The sequence below is a fragment of the Hyperolius riggenbachi genome, chromosome 4 (genome assembly GCF_040937935.1).
Source record: "Hyperolius riggenbachi isolate aHypRig1 chromosome 4, aHypRig1.pri, whole genome shotgun sequence".
Lineage (NCBI taxonomy): Eukaryota > Metazoa > Chordata > Amphibia > Anura > Hyperoliidae > Hyperolius > Hyperolius riggenbachi.
Window position 1 is genome coordinate 271,261,468 of NC_090649.1, and position 23,427 is coordinate 271,284,894.

General features: G+C 45.4%; 1 protein-coding gene across 5 annotated transcripts in view; it reads left to right on the forward strand.

The window, feature by feature from the left end:
• The window catches only part of SOBP (sine oculis binding protein homolog), a 252,958-nt gene that overhangs the window by 94,199 nt on the left and 135,332 nt on the right, over nucleotides 1-23,427 (forward strand). For all 5 annotated transcript variants that reach the window (XM_068231250.1, XM_068231249.1, XM_068231253.1 and 2 more), the window contains one exon: nucleotides 10,892-11,071. In XM_068231250.1, coding sequence (XP_068087351.1) covers nucleotides 10,892-11,071 — 180 coding nt within the window. The remainder of the gene's footprint in view (nucleotides 1-10,891; nucleotides 11,072-23,427) is intronic.

Sequence of the window (23,427 nt, forward strand, 5' to 3'; positions counted from 1 at the left end):
CCTTCCCTCTCGTTAGCTAAGTATCCGGCTGTTTTTTTTATTGATTCCTATTGACTTTAAAGCAGCAGGGTCATCCATACTATGCCAGGACAAAAATATATATAAGTAGATAATTACTTGTTCTACTTACATAACAGATGTATTGTACTGTCCACGCTTTGATTTCAGTGAATTTTATATAGGAAATAAAGAGAATTCTGTTCCTGGCATTTGTTATCTTGGTTCCCTCTGACTGAGGCCAATCCTGATGTCATCTCGTCCTTACTTTTTTATTTCCTCATAGAATGTGCCCTGTCATAGCTAGCTTGCTTTGGAAACGTGAGCACAGCAAGATCAGATATCAGCCTCATGTCACATTGAACTGCCCTCAGCCAATCAGTGAGGAGCAGAAATGAGGTGATGACAAGCTTCCTTCTCGCCGGCAATATACCAAATAGAGTCAGGCTGACAGATGAGATTTATTAAAGCAAAAACCTTTTTGAATAGTTTGGAGTGCTCACAATGCAGGGTAAGGCTGCAGGATGCATCGTGAAAACAGAGCAGTGGGTAAATGGAATTTGATTGTGTGGCTGACTATCCCTCTTTAAATGGCTTGTTGAAAATATAGAGCACTGTGGGCTACTGAAATGGCTGCCTTACCTCCTAATGAAGTTCCAATATAGTCAGAGATACTGTACATGAAGTAAATAAATAACCTTTGTTGTGTCACAATCCTAATGAATGCAGAATTTAGTGGCTGGAAGAGGAGACCCGTCTTCTTGCTGCTTTGCATTGATTGCCATGTGTTTTGCTGTGTTCAGTTTTTTTCTTTTTTCCTGTGGTATGCCTCTAATTAGAGGGGCTTCTTTTCAGTACACAGCTGAGAGAGAAAGCTAGTGGGGTTGTTGTGTTTGGTGTGTATGTAGATTGTAAAACTTGAAGCATGAAATTCTGATGAAAAATAAAGCATAAAAAAAGATTTGCTTCTGTAGATGCTGTTCATGTTAGACCTGATCGTTGACTATTAAGATTAAAAAAAAAGCAGAAAAGACAAGATGGCATCTGTTGCAGCTAGCCAATTCACTTTAGAATCAGAATCAGAATCAATTTATTTTCGCCAAGTAAGTTTGCACCTACAAGGAATTTGTCTTGGCAGTTGCTTAACAAACACAAACAAAAACAATACAAGGACAGACAGTGTGAATATTACAAGTTAAGGACATTATAAATATAGTGGCAGTAAGCAATGTGAGAATTGTTCATGTTTAGTTCTGTGCTGATTACTTTCAGTCCTAGCAGCTCTAACGTGGTTCAGCATTAAGTATGGCTACCGCTTGAGGAAAAAAACTCTTCCTGTGTCTAGAGGTTTTGGTAGCGATTGACCGGAATCTTACTCCTGAAGGCATGCGCTGGAAGATGGAGTGAGCTGGGTGAGAGGGGTCAGAGGCAATTTTGGATGCTCTCTTTCTGCACCTGCTAGTGTAAAGATCCTGCAGGGAAGGTAAGCTACAGCCAATTATCCTTTCCGCTGATCGGATGATACGCTGCAGCCTCCCCTTTTCTAATGCTGAGCAGGAGCTGAATCATACAGTCATGGATGATGTTATGGTGGATTCGATGATTGCAGTGTAGAACTGCACCATTAGATTTTGAGGTAGGCCAAACTTTTTCAGCTGCCGCAGATGGTACATTCTCTGTTGTGCTTTCTTGACAATAGTGGCGGTGTTGTTGTCCCATTTTAAGTCGTTTGAGATCGTGGACCCAAGAAACTTGAATGACTCTACTTGGGTTATTGTGGATCCATTTATGGTTAAGGAGAGGTGCTGGGGGGGAGATCTCCTAAAGTCTATTATAGAGATGGGCCGAACGGTTTGCCGGCGAACGGTTCCACGCGAACTTCGGTGGTTCGCGTCCCGCTGGCGAACCTTTGCGGAAGTTCGGTTCGCCCCATAATGCACCTTGAGGGTCAACTTTGACCCTCTACATCACAGTCAGCAGGCCCAGTGTAGCCAATTAGGCTACACTAGCCCCTGGAGCCCCACCCCCCCTTATATAAGGCAGGCAGCGGCGGCCATTACGGTCACTCGTGTGCTGCCTGCGTTAGTGAGAGTAGGGCGAGCTGCTGCAGACTGTCTCTCAGGGAAAGATTAGTTAGGCTTAACTTGTTCCTGGCTGGCTGCATACCTGTTCTGTGAACCCACCACTGCATACCTGTACTGTGAACCCACCACTGCATACCTGTTCAGTGAACCTGCCACTGCATACCTGTGCTGTGAACCCACCACTGCATACCTGTTCTGTGAACCGACCACTGCATACCTGTGCTGTGAACCCATCACTGCATACCTGTTCAGTGAACCTGCCACTGCATACCTGTGCTGTGAACCCATCACTGCATACCTGTTCAGTGAACTTGCCACTGCATACGTGTGCTGTGAACCCACCACTGCATACCTGTTCTGTGAACCCACCACTGCATACCTGTGCTGTGAACCCACCACTGCATACCTGTTCTGTGAACCCACCACTGCATACCTGTTCTGTGAACCCACCACTGCATACCTGTTCAGTGAACCCACCACTGCATACCTGTTGTGTTCAGTGAACCCGCCACTGCATACCTGTTCTGTTCAGTGGACCCGCCACTGTATACCTGTTTAGTGAACCCGCCACTGCATACCTGTTGTGTTCAGTGAACCTGCCACTGCATACCTGTTCTGTGAACCTGCCACTGTATACCTGTTCTGTTCAGTGAACCCGCCACTGTATACCTGTTCAGTGAACCCGCCACTACATACCTGTTGTGTTCAGTGAACCCGCCACTGTATACCTGTACTGTTCAGTGAACCCGCCACTGCATACCTGTTCAGTGAACCCGCCACTGCATACCTGTTGTGTTCAGTGAACCCGCCACTGCATACCTGTTGTGTTCAGAGATCCTGCCACTGTATACCTGTACTGTTCAGTGAACCCGCCACTGCATACCTGTTCTGTTCAGTGAACCTGCCACTGTATACCTGTACTGTTCAGTGAACCCGCCACTGCATACCTGTTGTGTTCAGTGAACCCACCACTGCATACCTGTTCAGTGAACCCACCACTGCATACCTGTTGTGTTCAGTGAACCCGCCACTGCATACCTGTTCTGTTCAGTGGACCCGCCACTGTATACCTGTTCAGTGAACCTGCCACTGCATACCTGTTGTGTTCAGTGAACCTACCACTGCATACCTGTTCTGTGAACCCGCCACTGTATACCTGTTCTGTTCAGTGAACCCGCCACTGTATACCTGTTCAGTGAACCCGCCACTGCATACCTGTTCAGTGAACCCGCCACTGCATACCTGTTGTGTTCAGTGAACCCGCCACTGCATACCTGTTGTGTTCAGTGAACCCGCCACTGTATACCTGTACTGTTCAGTAAACCCGCCACTGCATACCTGTTCAGTGAACCCGCCACTGCATACCTGTTGTCTTCAGTGAACCCGCCACTGCATACCTGTTGTGTTCAGTGAACCCGCCACTGCATACCTGTTGTGTTCAGTGAACCCGCCACTGCATACCTGTTGTGTTCAGTGAACCCGCCACTGCATACCTGTTGTGTTCAGTGAACCCACCGCATCAGTGCGCATACCTGTGCAGTTAAGTGAACCCACCTACCTACGTGAGTGCACGCAGTGTGATATACCACTCCGTGCATACCCGATATGGACAAAACAGGTAGAGGAAGAGGTAGTGCCAGAGCCAGAGGAAGGCCACCCGGCAGGTCTGCGCGAGGTCGTGTAAATGTAATTTAGTGTGGACCTGGCCCACAGTACAGTGCTCGGAAGAAGGCACGTCCCATCACCTCCCAAGATTGTCAGGACGTGGTTGAGTATTTAGCGACACAGAACACCTCATCTTGCTCAGCCACCAGCGCTACTACTAGCACCACTTCTGCTGCATTGGACACTTCGCAAGAATTATTTAGTGGTGAAATCACTGATGCACAGCCATTGTTGTTACAGCCAGATGATTTTTCACCAGCTCATATGTCTGCGTTACGCGGCAACACTATGGATGTAACGTGTAAGGAGGAGGAAGGACCTACTGATGGTGCATGTTTGGATTTTTCTGAGGCAAGCGAAGCTGGGCAGGATGATTACGATGCTGACGATGATAGGGATCCTCTGTATGTTCCCAATAGAGGAGATGAAGAGGGGGACAGTTCAGAGGGGGAGTCAGAGAGTAGTAGGAGGAGAGAAGTTGCTGAAAGAACCTGGGGCAGCTCTTCGTCAGAAACAGCTGGTGGCAGAGTCCGGCACCATGTATCGCCACCTATGTACAGCCAGCCAACTTGCCCTTCAGCATCAGCTGCTGAGGTCCCCATAGTGCCCACATCCCAGGGTGGCTCAGCGGTGTGGAAATTTTTTAATGTGTGTGCCTCAGATCGGACCAAAGCCATCTGTTCGCTCTGCCAACAAAAATTGAGCCGTGGAAAGGCCAACACTCACGTAGGGACAAGTGCCTTACGAAGGCACCTGGAGAAAAGGCACAAACAGCAATGGGATGGCCACCTGAGCAAAAGCAGCAGCAGCACACAAAAGAAAAGTCACCCTCCTTCTCCTCTTCCTCCTTCAGGTGCATCATCTGCTTCTGCCGCTTTCTCCCTTGCACCTTCACAGGCACCCTCCTCCACTCCGCCTCTGCCCTTGAGCGGTTCCTGCTCCTCTGCCCACAGCAGCAGTCAGGTGTCCGTGAAGGAAATGTTTGAGCGGAAGAACCCAATTTCGGCCAGTCACCCCCTTGCCCGGCGTCTGACAGCTGGCGTGGCGGAACTGTTAGCTCGGCAGCTGTTACCATACCAGCTGGTGGACTCTGAGGCCTTCCGTAAATTTGTGGCCATCGGAACACCGCAGTGGAAGATGCCAGGCCGCACTTATTTTTCGAGAAAGGCCATACCCCAACTGCACCGTGAAGTTGAGAGGCAAGTGGTGTCATCTCTTGCGAAGAGCGTTGGGTCAAGGGTACACCTGACCACGGATGCCTGGTCTGCCAAGCACGGGCAGGGCCGCTACATTACGTACACAGCCCATTGGGTGAACCTGGTGGTGAACGATGGCAAGCAGGGCGCAGCGGACCAAATTGTGACACCTCCACGGCTTGCAGGCAGGCCTCCTGCCACCTCCTCTCCTCCTGCTACATGCTCTTCGCTGTCCTCCTCCTCCTTGGCTGAGTGGCAGTTCTCCTCTCCAGCTACACAGCCCCAGCTCCGCAGGGCCTATGCTGCATGCCAGGTACGACGCTGTCACGCCATCTTAGACATGTCTTGTCTCAAAGCGGAGAGTCACACTGGAGCAGCTCTCCTGGCTGCTCTTAAGAAACAGGTGGATGAGTGGCTGACCCCACACCACCTGGAGATAGGCAACGTGGTGTGCGACAACGGCAGCAATCTGCTTGCCGCTTTGCATATGGGGAAGCTGACACACATACCCTGCATGGCACATGTCATGAATCTAGTTGTCCAAAGATTTGTGGCAAAGTACCCTGGCTTAGCGGATGTCCTGAAGCAGGCCAGGAAGTTCTGTGGGCATTTGAAGCGGTCTTACACAGCCATGGCACGATTTGCAGAAATTCAGCGGAAAAACAACATGCCGGTGAGACGCCTCATTTGCGATAGCCCGACTCGCTGGAATTCGACCCTGCTCATGTTCTCCCGCCTGCTAGAACAGAAGAAAGCAATCACCCACTACCTCTACAACTACAGTAGAATGAAACAGTCTGGGAATATGGGGATGTTCTGGCCCGACAACTGGACACTGATGAAAAATGCATGCAGGCTCATGCGGCCGTTTGAGGAGGTGACCAACCTGGTGAGCCGCAGTGAGGGCACCATCAGCGACTTAATTCCCTACGCTTACTTCTTGGAGCGTGCTGTGCGTAGAGTGGCGGATGAAGCTGTGAATGAGCGTGACCAGGAACCGTTACGGCAGGAACAGGCATGGGACCAATTTTCATCAGACCCAGCTGTTTCCTCAACACCTGCGGCAGCACAGAGGGGGGAGGAGGAGGAAGAAGAGAAGTCGTGTGCAGAAGACGAGTCAGACTCAGAGGATGATGAGCAAGGTGTTTCTTTGGGGGAGGAGGAGGAGGAGGAGGGGACGGCGGCAGGAGAACATCCGCAGCAGGCGTCGCAGGGGGCTTGTGCTGCTCAACCTTCCCGTGGTATTGTTCGCAGCTGGGGGGAGGAGGTTGACTTACGTGACGTCACTGAGGAAGAGCAAGAGGAGATGGAGGGTACTGGATCCGACTTTGTGCAGATATCGTCTTTTATGCTGTCCTGCCTGTTGAGGGACCCCCGTATAAAAAACCTCAAGGGGAATGACCTGTACTGGGTGGCCACACTACTAGACCCTCGGTACAGGCACAAAGTGGCGGACCTGTTACCAACTCACCGGAAGGTGGAAAGGATGCAGCACATGCAGAACCAGCTGTCAACTATGCTTTACAATGCCTTTAAGGGTGATGTGACAGCACAACGCCAGCAAGGTACCACTGCCACTAATCCTCCTTCCGTGTCCTCGCAGTCAAAGACAGGACGCTCCAGCGATCTCATGGTGATGTCGGACATGCGGACGTTCTTTAGTCCAACGCCTCGCCGTAGCCCTTCCGGATCCACCCTCCACCAACGACTGGAACGGCAGGTAGCCGACTACCTGGCCTTAAGTGTGGATGTAGACACTGCTGTGAACAGCGATGAGGAACCCTTGAACTACTGGGTGTGCAGGCTTGACCTGTGGCCAGAGCTGTCCCAATTTGCCATCCAACTTCTCTCCTGCCCTGCCGCAAGCGTCCTGTCAGAAAGGACCTTCAGCGCAGCTGGAGGCATTGTCACAGAGAAGAGAAGTCGCCTAAATCACAAAAGTGTTAAGTACCTCACCTTTATCAAAATGAATGAGGCATGGATCCCGGAGGGCTGCTGCCCACCCCAAGACTAAGTCAGTCCCCGCACACACAGCATCTCTGCCTGCACGCCGTGTGACTGGCTGCCTGGGCTGCCCCAAGAAGACTAAGTCGCTCCCAGTCCCTCCACACAGCATGTCTGCCTGCAGGCCGCTTGACTACCTTCTCCGCCACCACCAACAGGGTCCGGGACTCCAGGCGGATTGCTGAATTTTTTAGGCCGCTGCTAGCAGCGGCCGCGTTAATAATTTTTCTGGTGCGTGTACATGACTGCCTAATTTTTCTGGCTGCACTGCGGGCAGCTGCAACAACAAAAGAAAAGGCATGTACATGCGCCCATTCCCCTTCGTGATCATTACCTTGCCATGGTGAAGGGGCTTGCGTATCACAATGAAGCAATGACCGGCGCCTAGATGAGTGTCTCGGGGGGCACACAAAAGATAATAAGGTCGTTGCTTCATTGTGGTCAGACCAAATTTGATCAGCTGGACAGTCACTGTTCTGTCATTCAGCTACATCAACCAGGCGACCATATGGGCTGTAAAGCCACCAAAACCTGCACTCTCGCCATGGTGCGCACCAGTCCAGCACGGCCATCACTACACAAACAGCTGTTTGCGGGGCGTTACACGGTGAGTTTGGTGTGTCAGTGTGAAGCAGTACCTTAATTACACTACCTGATTGATGTATATACAATACCCTACTGCTACTATGATGTATACACATGCAAGATGTTTTAAAGCACTTCAGGGCTGTCATTTAGCATTCAATGTGATTTCTGCCCTTAAAACGCTGCTTTGCGTCAAATCCAGATTTTTCCCCGGGACTTTTGGCATGTATCCCACTCCGCCATGCCCCCCTCCAGGTGTTAGACCCCTTGAAACATCTTTTCCATCAGTTTTGTGGCCAGCATAATTATTTTTTTTTTCAAAGTTCGCATCCCCATTGAAGTCTATTGCGGTTCGCGAACTTTAACGCGAACCGAACGTTACGCGAAAGTTCGCGAACCCGGTTCGCGAACCTAAAATCGGAGGTTCGGCCCATCTCTAGTCTATTATCATCTCCATGGTTTTGAGAGCATTTAGTTCCAAGTTGTTGCTGCTGCACCAGGAGGAAAACTGTCTCACCACATGCCTGTATGCAGACTCATCCCCGTTTTTGAATGAGACCAACAACTGTTGTGTCGTCTGCAAACTTCAGAACCTTAACAGATGGATCTGTGGAGATGCAGTCATTGGTGTAAAGTGAGTACAGCAGTGGGGAAAGCACACAGCCCTGGGGTGCACCAGTACTGACTGTCAGAGAGCTTGATGTGAGTTTACCAAGTCTAACACGCTGTCTTCTGTCGGTTAAGAAGTCGGTTATCCATTTGCAGAGGGATTCAGGTATGTGTAGCTGGGAGAGCTTGCTGTGCAGCAGTGATGGAATTATGGTATTAAATGCAGAGCTGAAATCTATAAATAAAATCCTGGTGTAGGTTCCTGGGATATCTAAATGCTGTAGTACATAATGCATACACATGTTCACGTCATCGTCTGCGGATCTGTTAGGCCTGTAGGCAAATTGCAAAGAGTCCAGCAGGGGATCTGTGATGGATTTCAGATAAGTCATTATCAGTTTTTCAAATGCTTTCATGACCAGTGATGTCAGGGCAACAGGCCTGTAATCATTTAAACATGTAGTTTTTTTTTTTTTTTAATTGGTACAATAGTTGAGCTTTTAAAACAGGCAGGAACAATTGAGAGTTCTAGAGATGCTTTGAATATGTCTGTAAATACAGGCGCTAATTGGTCGGCACAGAGATTCAAGCATTTCGCAGACACAGCGTCTGGTCCCATTGCTTTCCTGGTGTTTTGTTTTTTAAAGAGTCCATTTACATCTGATTGGCATATTGTTAGAGCATGCACATCTGGGGACAGGTCAATAGATTGTGTCTGGCCTCCTGTGTTGTGTAGTTGCTGGGGCACCGCAGGGGGTGGAGACGTTGGCTGGCAGGAAGAGTGTTCAGTTTGCCTGTGGTAGAGATGCAAATTGACTTGTTGTGTTTGGCTTTTGTTGGTAGTGTCAAACCTGCAATAAAATGTATTCAGTTCATCTGCAAGCTGCAGGTTATGTAGTGAGGGGGGAGGAGATTTCTTCCTGTAGCTGGTAATTTCATGTAGAGATTTCCATATTGTGGATGAGTCGGCGTTAGAAAAATTTTCCTCAAGTTTTTGAGAATAATCTTTTTTTGCGGCGGTAATCGCTCTCTGCAGTTTGTATTTCGCAGTTTTGTAGAGGACTTTATCGCCTGTACTATATGCCCTTTCTTTATCGAGGCGCAGCTTCCTAAGATGTGATGTGAACCAGGGTTTATCGTTATTGTACCTGGTGCACTTTTTTGTGGGGATGCAGGACTCTTCACAAAAGGTAATATATGATGTCACAGCGTCAGTGTATTCATTTAGGTCACTGGAGGATTCTTTAAATAAATTCCAGTCAGTTAAATCAAAGCAGCTCTGCAGTTTTTCTACAGCTTCACTAGTCCATTTCTTAACTGTGGTCACTACAGGTTTGGCAGTTTTTAGTGTTTGGATGTATGTTGGGATAAGCTGTATAACAGCATAATCAGAGTTCCCCAAAGCTGCCCTGCTGACAGAGTGATACGAGTCCTTAGTCGTAGTGTAAGCTAAAATGACATGCTTCATTGTATATATTCTACAGTCTTCAGAAAGATGTGACTATGACCAGTGGATATGCTACTCATTTTTAAAAAAAAAAAAAATGTAAACAAACATTCTTTCTTTCTAAAGCGTTTTCCCGCTTTACTGTTCCTTTCTGTGAGTGAATCTATTTGAAAAATGGTCTACTGCACTTAGCTAAGTAATATGTAATGCATCATGTACTGTGCTTGGGGGAAAAAAGCTAACCATTTATACCTTAAATACAGCATTCCAAACTAAGAAGAAAACTTAGAAGCTGAAAGACCTTCCTCATTTATCAAATGAGATCCTTTTACTATAAAAACCAGGGATAAATAATTTTTGGGGCCTTAAAATTCCAGCTTGTGTGGTTTGAGTGAGAATGCAGATGGCAGGCAGTGATCACATGGCAGCAGGCTGGGCAGAGCTGCACAATCTTACTCACTTGGCTTTACAAAAGAAAATAAACTATGCTATGTCGCCCAGCAGGGATCCCTGGGGTGATAGTTCAGGCCAGGTTCTGTACAGATGCATCACTAGCCTACAGGCTAGCAACGCTTACTGTTGCTATGGAGGAGGGCTGACAGATTAGAGCAGGCAGGAAGAGAGCAAGAATAATGCCAGCCAGCACTCTGCTGAGTCTATCCACCCCATACTGCTGACGCATCGAGAAGGGTCAGAGGCTGCTGTACACATGGCATATTATCAGCCAAGGTGGCCCCACCAGACCTCACTGCTGATAATCCTTGTACGTGTGTGTGAAGCTTTAAGATGGGTTCACACTGCATGTAGCATTACAATTGTATCAACTTAAAATGATATAAGTTAAGAATGAAAAATGTTTTGTAAATGAACATTGTCGTTTTTGAGACAAAAAACAATAACTGCTCCATATTTTCAGAGATTCTCGTAGACTGACAGTTGCCCAGTTAGTCTGAAACACTCCCCTTTTTGTCTGATGAACATGAAAGGTGTTGCTATTACTCTGTCACCTGAAGTCCCTCCTCCCTGCTGCTCAACCTATCATGGCTTCAAAGTGTCTAGGAGAGGGTTGGGAGGGAGCAGGCAGCTAGAAATTGCTGAAGAATAAATATCAAGCTGTGGATTCATGCTTTGCAAAAACTGCTTTTTTTTTCTTTTCGATACTGTCCTTTTATTATGCATTATTTATATAAAACTATGTTCTATCAAATGCATATTTTCCCAAAAAACTTTACCTTAACAAAAGCTTATAAGTTCCATCAAAATGTTATTGCTTCTCTATAACTAGTGTGTTTATTGTCTTACAGAGAATTCTTTGCCAAAACCAAAAATATCTGAGGACAGTGTTATCACACCATTCAATACAAATTATTCAGGGCTTGCTACAGGAAATGGGCTTGCAGAATTACCAGCAGGGTCAAAGGATCATGGAAACATGCCAATTGTGGTACCTCTAATTCCACCTCCTTTCTTGAAACCACCAGCAGGTACGAATTCCATTATGTTATTTCCATTACTGTCACATCAGAAAAGGTATTGTTTTGTCCACGGCATGAATGTCTCAAATAGTTACAAATGTTAGTATTTAAGCGAGGCTTTTCACAATCCACAGAAAAGTGTAAAATTAATACAGAAACATACTGTATGTGTAAAACATTGTGCATTAATTTTCTACATCATTCTGGCCTTTAAAGTTTAGGTAGATCCAAACGTTGGTAGGACCAAAGAGATACTAATAATTCAGAGTTGATGCAAATTGTATTGTGACTTTATGCAAATTTAGTTGCTTGAAAGTCGAATGCTGAATGCAGCTGCATTTGATTGGTCCATTTTCACGCTGTATTAATTTGCATAAAATACAGTTACATTTCTGTCATCTCAGAACAAGTCACATCTCATTGACTATCCCTTTTCCTGGGGTTTAATCGCTGATCAGCTTCTTACATACCTTAACCAATGTACTGGCAATATGAGAGTTTAATTCACTACCTCCTACCACGATGCTCCAATGATGGACAATGTTTTCTCTCATGGCTGGATTGGTTAGTTTTTCTGTTCTATGGAAGCTACATCAGTACAGCTAGATATCATGATCTAATTCATGCACCAGCTGTGGCTATAGGGTAGAAATTGGGAATATCTTATCATTTGAGTGTATTTAGGGATATGAAAAACCACCATGTGTCTCATGCTACCAAAATTATGCTTCACGTGGAGTGTGGCCTTAAAACTGTGATGAGAGAAACTGAGAACGGCCATTACTGTATTCCTTCAAAACTATTACCACTCTTCCAAATGTACTGGGAATCCCCATAAACTTTATAATGCTAAGTACAGCCATATTAGATTATGGTTGTCTAACCCAATTGTTGTCTGTATGAGTATCTCGTTCCCTAACCTTCAGAATCAACTATGCTCAGGGAAGAAGTGATTGGTCGTTTGTGAGAAAACGCAGAAAAGCTGCCGCGTGTACTGACAGCAAGGCGGCTGATTCCGTGTCCAACGCGGCGGTCTGCACGCGAAAGCGTGCATCTAGTGACATGGCAGAACGCGGAAAAGCCGCCGCATGTACTGACAACAAGGCGGCTGGTTCCGCATCCAGCACGGCGGTTTGCACGCAGCAGCGTGCAGCTGGTGTGGCTGAGCCTGTTAGTTCACACAGGTTTAGGGCTACGCACGCGCGCGCCAGAAGTCAGGACCTTTATGCCAGCAGGAGATGTGTCAGCTGATCAGGATGATCAGCTGATTCCTGCTGGACTCCTGATTGGCTGAGTGGTTCGGGTGGGGCGGCAGAGTCCTGCAACTATATATACAGCTTGCTTGTCAGTTGCTGGTTGTCTGCCGTTGTGATCACTACGTGGAAGCACTAAGACCTTAGTCAGATCCAACAGTGTGTTTGAACTAGGAGGACCTGGGAATTCACACTGAGCCAGATTACTTGTGTTATTATTCTGTTATACATCAGACTAGTTCCAGGGTGTAGAGACCACGGACCTCACACCCAAGACTAGGGAACTTGTGTTATCATTCTGTTATACTTCAGACTAGTTCCAGGGTGTAGAGACCACGGACCTCACACCCAAGACTAGGCATTGTTTGATATTTGTTATGACCTATTGCTTTCCTGACTATCCCTCTGCTTTCTGATTCGGTACCACGCATTTCTGATATCACGTTGCCAAACCCTGCCTGACTTGGATACCGAATCAGCCTTTTGTCTTTGTACTTTATCTGTCTGTGTGTTGCCGACCTGGCTTGCCAGACCTCGAGAGCTATCTCTCTCCACCTAAGAGATAGTCTCCAAGATCAGTCAGTGACATCCACCTTCAGGTGTCACTCACTCTCTGGTCCTTCCTACCTTCAGCCTGACTCCACCCCTTGGAGAGTCTCAGGCTGCTGGAAGGTTTTCTGTACTCTCCATAGCAGTCTCTTCTGTACTGCTTAGGGTCACCTGTTCATCAGGGGGGTTGCTCAAAGTCATACTGTTACACCAAACACTCACCATATATATATCTAGAGGTGTCCAGAGGTTAGCACTATATCTGTATTATTGGTGATTCTGCAGATCACCCATAATCCGGTATAGATCTGTATTCTTGGTGATGCTGCAGATCATCAATAATCAGATTCTCTCTGCGTGCAGACACCGATCGTTACATCGTGTTAGATTTCTTAGCCTATCAAATTTGGTCTTCCCCAAGGCAGGCTGGCAGATGGATGCTCTCCTAAGCCCTTCCTCTAAAATTATGGATATGTATAGCTGGGCAAGCTGAGCTTGCATGTTAATATTGCAGTCGGTATCTGCAGTGCCCAAGTGCTATTGATCCGTAGCTACTATTTGACCACACATACATGTGTGTATCAATCTTTTATCACTCATAGGAACAGCTATGTAATACAAATGAGGTGCTCTGGTCGAAGGAGAGAATTGCTCATAGCATCTGAAAATGGCAGCCGGCCCTAATCATTTGATGGAACCAGACAGAAAGAGCTGCACACTTGGCCTAGGCAAACCAAGCAGCTGCTTGGAGCCTTTCCGGGAGCAGGGGCCTCCTGAGCTGCCAGGGCTGCCCTGTCTGTGACTTGTATGGCCACCGCTGCCTCCCTGTCACTCACACACAAACCACAGCAGCAATATGAACAGAGGGGAGAGCAGCAGGATGACCACGGAGTACACTTCAGATGCGAAAGTGAGGCCCTTGTTCACTTCCTGAATTTGAAGTGTGCTGCACAATTATTGTGTGCTTCTTTCCTCCCTTAGGGTTGCTGCTGACCTGCTTGTCTGTGAGGGTTGGTGATGGGAGGCAGCAGGATGCTACATAACTCCCCTAACACCAATGCCTGATATGGTATGGGCGGTTGGAGACCCTTTGGCTACTTGGGGTGGCTATTTTTATGTGGGGGGGAAGGGGGGGGGGGCTTGGCTACCTATACTGGATATCTATTTTCTTGGGGGGAAGGTATTATTATGGGAGAAGGGGCCTTTAACTTGGGAGGGCCACAAATTATATGCTGCATGGGTTCACAAAGACCTTAGCAGCACCCCTGGACGGAGCTTCAATTGGAGTCCACAGCTGTATGAGATAGAACCACATTCCAACTGCTGCAGAACAAATTGTTCCATTCCCCTAAATCACTGAGAGCTGCAAAATCACTGAGTGCTTCTTTTAAAGTTCATATGAAGTGAAATTGAAACAAACAGATACTTACCTATTAAAAGGGGAGGCTCTGGGTCCAATAGAGCCTTCGCATTCCTCTCACGGTCCCCATGTTCCAGCACTGTCACCCCCGCTAGAGCTGTTCAACCAATTGGTTGAATACGGCTCTGAGTATCCTCTGCTGGAGACCTAGCGCTCCTGAAGACGGGCCACTCTGTACTGTGCATGCGTAAGTGCTCTCTCATGGGCACTTGCAGTTGGAGACGCCTGTCCGCATCTTTGTGTTGCGGCAGATTTGCACGGGAGATGACAGCACTGGAACGAGGGGACCGTGAGAGGGACGGGAAGGCTCTATTAGATCCAGAGCCTTCCCTCTCCAAAGGTAAGCATCTGACTTTTTATTTTAATTTCAGTTTACCTTTGCTTTAACGGAAGCAATGGGATCAGTATTACAACCAGGCAAAGCTTTAGAAAGAGAACAGTAATGGTAGATTATGTACCTCTCCCTTAAGAGTCTTTTTTTTTTTAATTATCCTTTTTTAATTATCCAAATAGTTATTTTCTTAAAAAGCAGACAAATTCCTCTGTATACACTCTTGCAATGTTTATAGTAATGTATCTTTTAGAAGGTGAGAAGGTTTCCATTGCACGTTATCACGCTGTGTATTTCCTCTCTTGTTGGGCTCATGGCCAGGGCTTATAAAATGTTTTTCTTCTACATGGTGAGATCAGCAATCTTTTTTATGGGCACTGGATCTTCTCTTCCTGTGTGCCTATATCTTTCTCTCATGACCTTCTATCTCTTACAAGGGATACCCGTTCTCATGTCTTATTATTCACACAGTCACAAAGTTACCATTCAGCCTTCTGATGTATTTAGTTTCTTCACATGCTCAGCCTCATATCTCACTTATGTAGCTAAATGCTCGCACTTGTACACAGTTTCACACTGGGCTCTTTTATCTGATGGTATAATGTTAGTATGTGCTGAAGGACATAATTCTTCTAATGGACATTGATTTATACCTTTTAAAACAAGCTGCTTCACTTTCTTCACTTGACTATCCTTAACTTTGCAACCGTAAACAGAAATGACAATAAAAGATATAGAATCACACTGAATTTTGTGAGATGCTGCTTTCCCACCTATCCAGATAATAACTGTAAGGACGGTTTTACATAATTATTTTTCCATTGGGGATGCACTGCAAAACAAAAAATGACAAACATGTGACCCTGCAGCAGAATGTGCATAGCACCCCTCACACCGATATGCATAGCAATGCCTCCCGCTAAGTGACATACTATCTACCGGGCAGGAGGTACATCACTGGGATTCCCGTAGGTCCACGCATGCACGCCATGATGCACCGCACTCCATCATTTCCACTACGTGCATCGCCCAAAGACTTTACCCCAAGCCACCGGTTTGTTGCCCTTGTGACGGCTAGGATACTTCCGCCACACGCAAGAGACTGCAATACTGTAAGGGCCCATTCACATAAGCAATCACAAAATGCTTGCACTGAGCACGGGGGATTTCACCGTGATTAGCACGGTAAAATCCAATTACCTGCTACTGTAAAAGGGGCTTAAATGTCTTCAGAGATATTAAGGGTCACCTAAGGCCTTCAACCACAACCAATACTACATGTTATGGAAAGATGCCTTCACAACCTACTATGCACATAATACTTTTTTGTGAAGCAGGGAAAATGTAAACCTGATCTATGCTGGCAAACAGTAGTGTCAGAATGGTGTCATGCTGCAAAAATCTACGTACACATGTGAGATAAACGTATTTGGAAAAATAGGAATCAATCTGCTGCATAGGTTTGTCGGGAAGGTTAGAACAGTGGATTGTTCTAGGCACGGCCGGCCTTTGACCTGTGCGACCGGAGCGGTCGCACAGGGCGCCGGCCTCCAAGGGGCGCATGTGCAGGGGTTTCTATTCCCCTCACTCGCGGCTCCCTCCGATCTCCGGCACTCACTGTCAGCCCTGTTCAGCTGTGGGTGAATCGGCAGCTGTGATGACAGAGGGAGCCCAGTGGTGGCGCTGTGTATCTCAAATACAGGAAGTGCTTTCCTGAATGAGCACTTCCTGTATTTGAAGTATACAGCGGCTTCCCTCGCTCTGCCATCAATGCTGCTGGACCACCCACCGCTGAACTACATGGCTGGCAGTCTGAGTGCCAGGGATGGAGGGAGCCACCACAGAGGGGAACTTGTTGCAGCCCACAGGTCTGTGTGACAGGAGCACATCTCCCAGCTCCCACAGAGTGCCAGCAAACTGCAAGCAAGGGGGACAGCAGAGAGGCAGGTCAGTCACTCAGGGGGCTCTACATAGATCAAAATGCAGCCTTAATGGACCGGACTTTGTGCAGCACACACACACACACACACACACACTCACTCACTCACTCTCTCTCTGTCTCTCTTCCCCCTCTCTCTACTCCTACCATCCATCCATCCCTATATCTGTCTGTCTCTCTATCTCCCCATGCATCCATCCATCCCTATATATCTGTCTCTCTCTCTACTCCTCCCATCCATCCATCCATCCATCTTTATCTGTCTGTCTCTCTCTCTCTCTCTCCCCAAACATACATCCATCCCTATAGCTGTCTCTCTCTCTCATATATGTCCCTAGATTATCTATTCCTATATCCTGTCTGTCTATCTATCTATCTATCTATCTATCTATCTATCTATCTATCTATCCATCCATCCATCCCTCTCTCTCACCCTCCCCCCCCCCCCCCCTATGTTTTTCTCTCTCTCTTTTTCTCCCTCCTATCCCTCCTTCCCTATATCTGTCTGTCTCTCTCGTCCTCTCTGTCTCTCCCTCCTCTCTGTCTCTCTCTTTCCTCCCCTCTGTCTCTCTCTCTCCTCTCTCTGTCTCTGTCTCTCTCCTCTCTCTGTCTCTCTCCTCTCTCTGTCTCTGTCTCTCTCCTCTCTCTGTCTCTCTCCTCTCTCTGTCTCTCTCCTCTCTCTGTCTCTCTCCTCTCTCTGTCTCTGTCTCTCTCCTCTCTCTGTCTCTGTCTCTCTCCTGTCTCTGTCTCTGTCTCTCTCCTGTCTCTGTCTCTCTCCTCTCTCTGTCTCTGTCTCTCTCCTCTCTCTGTCTCTCTCCTCTCTCTGTCTCTGTCTCTCTCCTCTCTCTGTCTCTCTCCTCTCTCTGTCTCTGTCTCTCTCCTCTCTCTGTCTCTCTCCTCTCTCTGTCTCTCTCCTCTCTCTGTCTCTCTCCTCTCTCTGTCTCTCTCCTCTCTCTGTCTCTGTCTCTCTCCTCTCTCTGTCTCTGTCTCTCTCCTCTCTCTCTCTCCTCTCTCTGTCTCCTCTCTCTGTCTCTCTCCTCTCTCTCTCTCCTCTCTCTCTGTCTCTCTCTGTCTCTCTCTCTCAATGTATATATATTTGTCTGTCTGTCCATCCCAATATTACCTATTCCTTGTGTGTGTGTGTGTGTAGGATGAGGGGGGGGGGGGCACCATAATCTGGCTTCGCTCAGGGCGCTGTAAAACCTAAGGCCGGCCCTGGTTCTAGGAATGTTCTACACATGCAAAGGTTCAGTTCATGCAAAAATCCTAAGAAATGCATGCTTTTGTATTCTATTTACTTCCTTCTTAATTATCTGCCGTTTGGCTGTTGTTCGTTTATTTTTTATCTCACTTGTATGTGTAGCTCAATTCTTTTTTCTCAAAAGAGACATAAAAATAATTCTGTCTTTCAGCAAATGTAATGCAAAGCTTGGAATTGGTCCACTCAGGACAGTCAGGAACTGCATTTGATTGGCTCATTTCTAAGCTGCACACAATCTACATTAAATCTACACACAAACTGGAATTATTTGCCTCTCATCCGATGAAATACATAACACACAATAGAATGTTCTGTATATTTCTGAAAAGATGTCTGCTTGGGGAACAATGTCTCACTGAGCCAGCAAAATTTGTTTTGTGAAACTTTGAAAAAGTAATCATTGGTATGTGAGGCAACAGCATTGTCAAAATAACTATGGAATATAAATAAGACTGCAATAAGAATGCTACAGTTTCTAAAAAATGCATGCCTCAGGAAACATTTCACACAATGCAAATCATTTTTTTGTAAAGTAAGGCCTCTTTTCCACGGACGGCAGAACTGGTTTGTTGAGCAGGTCAACCTGCTGGCTGTTGGCCACAAACATTAGGGCAACATTGCGCATTTAAAGCTTGACATGCACTGGTGTTACCCAGCAACAGAAAACAACCACTCACTCAGATGCAACTACATGCGGTGGGAGGAGGCACCTATCCGCCTGTGCCGAGCACCAGCAAGCATCTGGACGGTGGGCGGGAACAGCCGACAGGCGGTAAATTTTCAAACCATTCACAGTTAAAGGTTTTTTTTTTTCCCAGTTGAAGAAGAAAATAATATGCTAAGGGGAGATGTATGGCCAAAGATAGCGCTAACACTATGGAAAAAGGGTGTAATTTAAAAATATAGTAGATTCCAGATGTATGTATCACATAAAACTTAATTCTATGAGTAAATGTCTTTTTTAAATGAGTGGGCTACCACCACCTGTAAAAATACTGTATAGGAGGATATAATTGTATAGGAAAAATGCAATTTCTAAAGGTGCAATCAACTTTATTGGGCGGTCAACAACAAGGGTGGATCGAAGGTCGATCAACTAGTGGCACACACACGTCAATCAAGATCCTAAGTGATTCTCCTTCACTAAGGCCTTTTTCACACCTAGGGCGTGTTGTGTTTTTTTAAGCGGCAGTGATTTTCAGAATCACCCTAAAAGCTTTTGTGCAATGATTCCCTATGAGAGTGTTCACATCTTAGCAGTTTGTTTTCAATCCGCTCAGCAAAGCGCTGCCTGTAACATTTTCTGAGCTTTTTACGTTTCAATGGAAGGTATAGGGAAATCGCAAAGCTCTTGAAAAAGCATTTTGTATAGCGATTTCCCCACCGCTTTAAAGAATAATACATTGTATTTATTATTTTCCAGGTCAAAGAGTTGACTTCCTGACTTGCGATTTGAAAAGCGCTTTACAAAAAATCGTAGCGCCGGGAGGAGGAAAAAAATCACTCACAAAATCGAATAATGCTGGCCTCAGCAATTGCGATTTTAGATGTGAACAAAGCCTCACAGATGTTGTTCCTCTATGCACTAAAACCAAAAATCGATTCTATGTCGATCCAAATCATGTGAACTGTAGCCGATTCTTTCATGATCGAGAAATATTTTCCATCCTGCCTGATTAGGTAATTGGTCGATTCGACCAGATATTGGCCAATTTCCATTGTTCGAACAGAATGGAACATATTTAATTCTTCCCTAATCTGATGAAAATTCGAAAATGAATCAATTGAATTGGTGATTGAGCAAGAAAATCGAGTACTGTAACGTACTTCAGGATGGTTTCAGACTACAGATTTGCGTTAGTACCTAGCGTCGGATGCGGTGAAAACGTAACTTTCATCTCATTGTGCCGTATCCAGGTCGGTTTGAGAGTCCCCATAGACTTTCATTGCCCGGGGTGGGGTGCGGTAAAAATACCGCACTGGCCCAGTGTGAAAGCGCCCTCACACTACAAGACTTAAGGTGGCCATACATGGTAAAATTTTTCAATTAGATAATTTAGTTTGATTATTCCGTTAGATCGAATATAAAGATTTTTCCAGCATGTCCGATCATTTTTCCCGAAAAAACGGGATAATCGTTCGAATTTCTTGATCATAAAAAAAAAAATATTTTCAACTTTCATTCAATTCGATCATTTAGATCTAATAAACGGGAAAATCGAATGTTTTTATTGTACCGTGTATGGCCACCATAAGTTGCAGCATTTCTATGATTTAGAGCCGTTGCACACCTAAAAGCGCTAGTGTAATCGTAAACGCTCAGCATTCTTAGTAGTGATTTTTCAAGCCGATTCCTGGCATGTGCCTAGCGATTTTCTATTTATACCTATCTTGGAGTGTTCTTGTGTAGCTTTTTTTTTTCAGGTACAGCACAACTGCTAGAGTACTGGTTTTGTAACAAAAACGCTTGGAAAATCGCTCTGATCTAGCGCTTTTCAGCTTGAATATGATTGTGATTAGATTGTGTTTGTGTTGAAGCTTACCTGCTTTAGATCATGCTTATTGGTTGCTGTGGGTGTCTTGTGCATTTTTTCTTTATATGCATTTTTTATTGCTTTGAAATTGAATTTTATTTGTTTTCTTCCTCATTTAATATGAATGGTCAACCAAAATGCAAGAATTTAGCTGTGAATTTTGACTGGCGTATTGTGACTTTCTCATGCAGGAGACATCATAGAGAGAGCGATGGTCAATGAGATGCAAATAATCCCGAACTGATACAGTATTATGCAAATATTGTATGCAACATGAACCAATCAAATTCCATCTTGACAGATTTCAATTGATCTATTTTCAACATGCATATATTTGCATTTAAAATTTGTATAGCCCTCATCAACTCCGAATTATTTGCAACTTATTGACCATCCCTAATCATAGATTCTTTCAATAAGAGCAGTATGTGTTGCTCATGATTTTTGTAGCTTTTCATTGTAATATTCAGTAAGTGTTTGGGCTAGACTCCCTAAGGCTCCTTTTACACTTAATCCGCTGCGTTTGGCATGCGTTTGCATTAGTACGCATTAGTATGCATTGGTACACGTTAGTGGGCATTTTTTTTACAAATGTAATAGAAAACCTATTTGTTACAATCCCCACATGCTGGCATACGCAAAAAAAGAGTACAGTACTCTTTTTTGCAGATGCCAGCGTGTTGGATTGTAACAAATAGGTTTTCTATTACATTTGGAAAAACACGTGCACTAACGCGTACCAACACATACTAACTCGTACTAAAGCATACGCATGCCAAACGCAGCGTATCGGGTGTAAAAGGAGCCTAACATTGCTACTGCCTACTGAACGCGCCCTAGTTGCTGCTACTCAATCGCTTTGAGTCCACCAGGATAAAAGCACAATATACTGTAAATGCTATGTGTCTAGTCTTTGTCTATTCTTCTGTGTCATATCAGATTATAGTCTGAGTTACTTCCATGTTTGTGAATTAGTGGTTTGGTGATGCCGTTGTTTGCTGCATCCACAGCATGAGGTTTTTTCTTTAATAAAACATGACATTATTAAAAAAATAAATAAATAAAAGCCGGGATCAGGACATGACCTTTTGGGCAACAGTATGTGGCCGAAGATATACCGTAGGCTAGCGACTCATTCTGTAACTATGTATAACTATGGACAGGAGTGGAGGGACAATGTGTGGTGCACAACAGAGACAGCAGAGCGAGAGAACCATCACGTTGAGCTGCGCTCGGTGAGATGATCAAATCGGTATGTTACATTTCTCGCTGACCTATCGGGGCCGCTGTACACACGCCAGATTTTCACCCAAGGTGGTGTCTAACGGATGCCTCAGCCGGGTTTAGTCGAAAGTGTGTACAAATATTTTAGACTGCACAACTGCTTATTTACTTACCATTCAGCAAGCAGACAATGTTTCAGTAGGACCTAGGCAAAGTCTGCAGTTTATACTTCGCAGTTTAAAAAGTGGAAAAGACTTCGTAAGCCAGACCCATTAGCTAGTTTACAGTGAAATGCAGGTGGACATTAGTTGCCACAAACAACTCATTATACTTTTTATTGCCCAACTAAAAATGTTAATGATTTAATATTTGCCATATTTAAGCTCAACATACATTATTATTATTTAAATAATCAATTTATATCAACCTGTGACATCAGAATGGGACAACACAATCAACCACTGGTGTCTTGTCATTTTAGCAGAATGGCAGACATAGGAAACAACGACTGCGTCTTCTGGAGGCCACTTTAATTCAGGCCTCTTTCAGATGGGAAGCTTAACTGTGCACTTGCCGAGCAGTTCAGTCTCCTGTCTGACGCCCGCCAATGCAATTTGGGTGCAGCCAAATTGCAGCGGTAGTAACACCACTCATGTCAAGCGCTGACATGCGGTGTTGTTACAGAGCAGCAAAGGACTGTGACATGTCGCCTGAGCGCCTCTGAGCATGGCTGTGGCAGTGCTCAGATCTGACTTTATGGGGGGGCACCTGTCTAGCGCTGGTACCGAGATAACAAGCGCCAGGTGCAGGAGAGCAGCTGACAGGTGGTGAATGCACCGCCTGTCAGTTGCCCATGTGAAAGGGGCCTAGTCATTCATCTGTAGTCTTTGTCCTTAATTCTGCAACACATTTGGAATTTTGATGCTTAAACAGAGCAGCTGGTTATTCAATAGAGTAAAATTCAGCTTTATATAGATGCCTTCAGAAAAAAAATGTGTTACACAGGCTTCTCTTGCATTAAAGAATCCTTATGAATTGACAAAGAAATCATAAAAATGAATTAATGCTTTTTATGCTTAGGAAGTATAGACACTACCTATTAATTCCATAACCCAAAACATGGTGATAGAAAATGTTTCCCCTCCTCCCCGTTTGCCTAGCATGCCCCTGGCAATAGTGAACAGCTGTCAGCAAAAGAGATGGATGAGACAGATGAAAAGGTCAGAAAATAAAATGTAAGCATTTTCATAGGAAATCACTAGAAAATGATGTCAATAGTTTCTGCAGCTTATTGAACAGAATTTTGAATTCATAGTTCACATTTAACATTGCTACTGTTCATCTTTTAAGGAGTCACCAAGTGCTATTAAAGACTTTTTATTACAGTTAATAAAATATGTTAAGTTTCCTAGTTATAAAGGCAAAAAAAATGCTGCTGTTCATTTATAAGTATGTGATGAGATAAGCAGTTAGTGTCACATTGCATCCTTTCGCCAGTGCAGCTTTACCACTTGTGAAGTGGAGAAGACTATTCATTTCCCATTGGCTGCAGTGGTGCTTGTGTTTGGAGTTTAAGCTCCTCCCACCCAGGTGACCTGATCACCTTCAGCCAACCTCCAGGCACCAGTGCTGCTCTTTATATTTATTGGGAGACTGGGATGGTTGCCTCTTATTGATCTGATTCACTAGGTTGGGTTCTGGCAGAAGAACAAGGAAAAATCTCTGGACATCACTGCAATGTTGTTGTCTTTTCTCCTATAGCTTAAAGAGAAACTCCGACCAAGAATTGAACTTTATCCCAATCAGTAGCTGATACCCACTTTTACATGAAAAATATAATGATTTTCACAAACA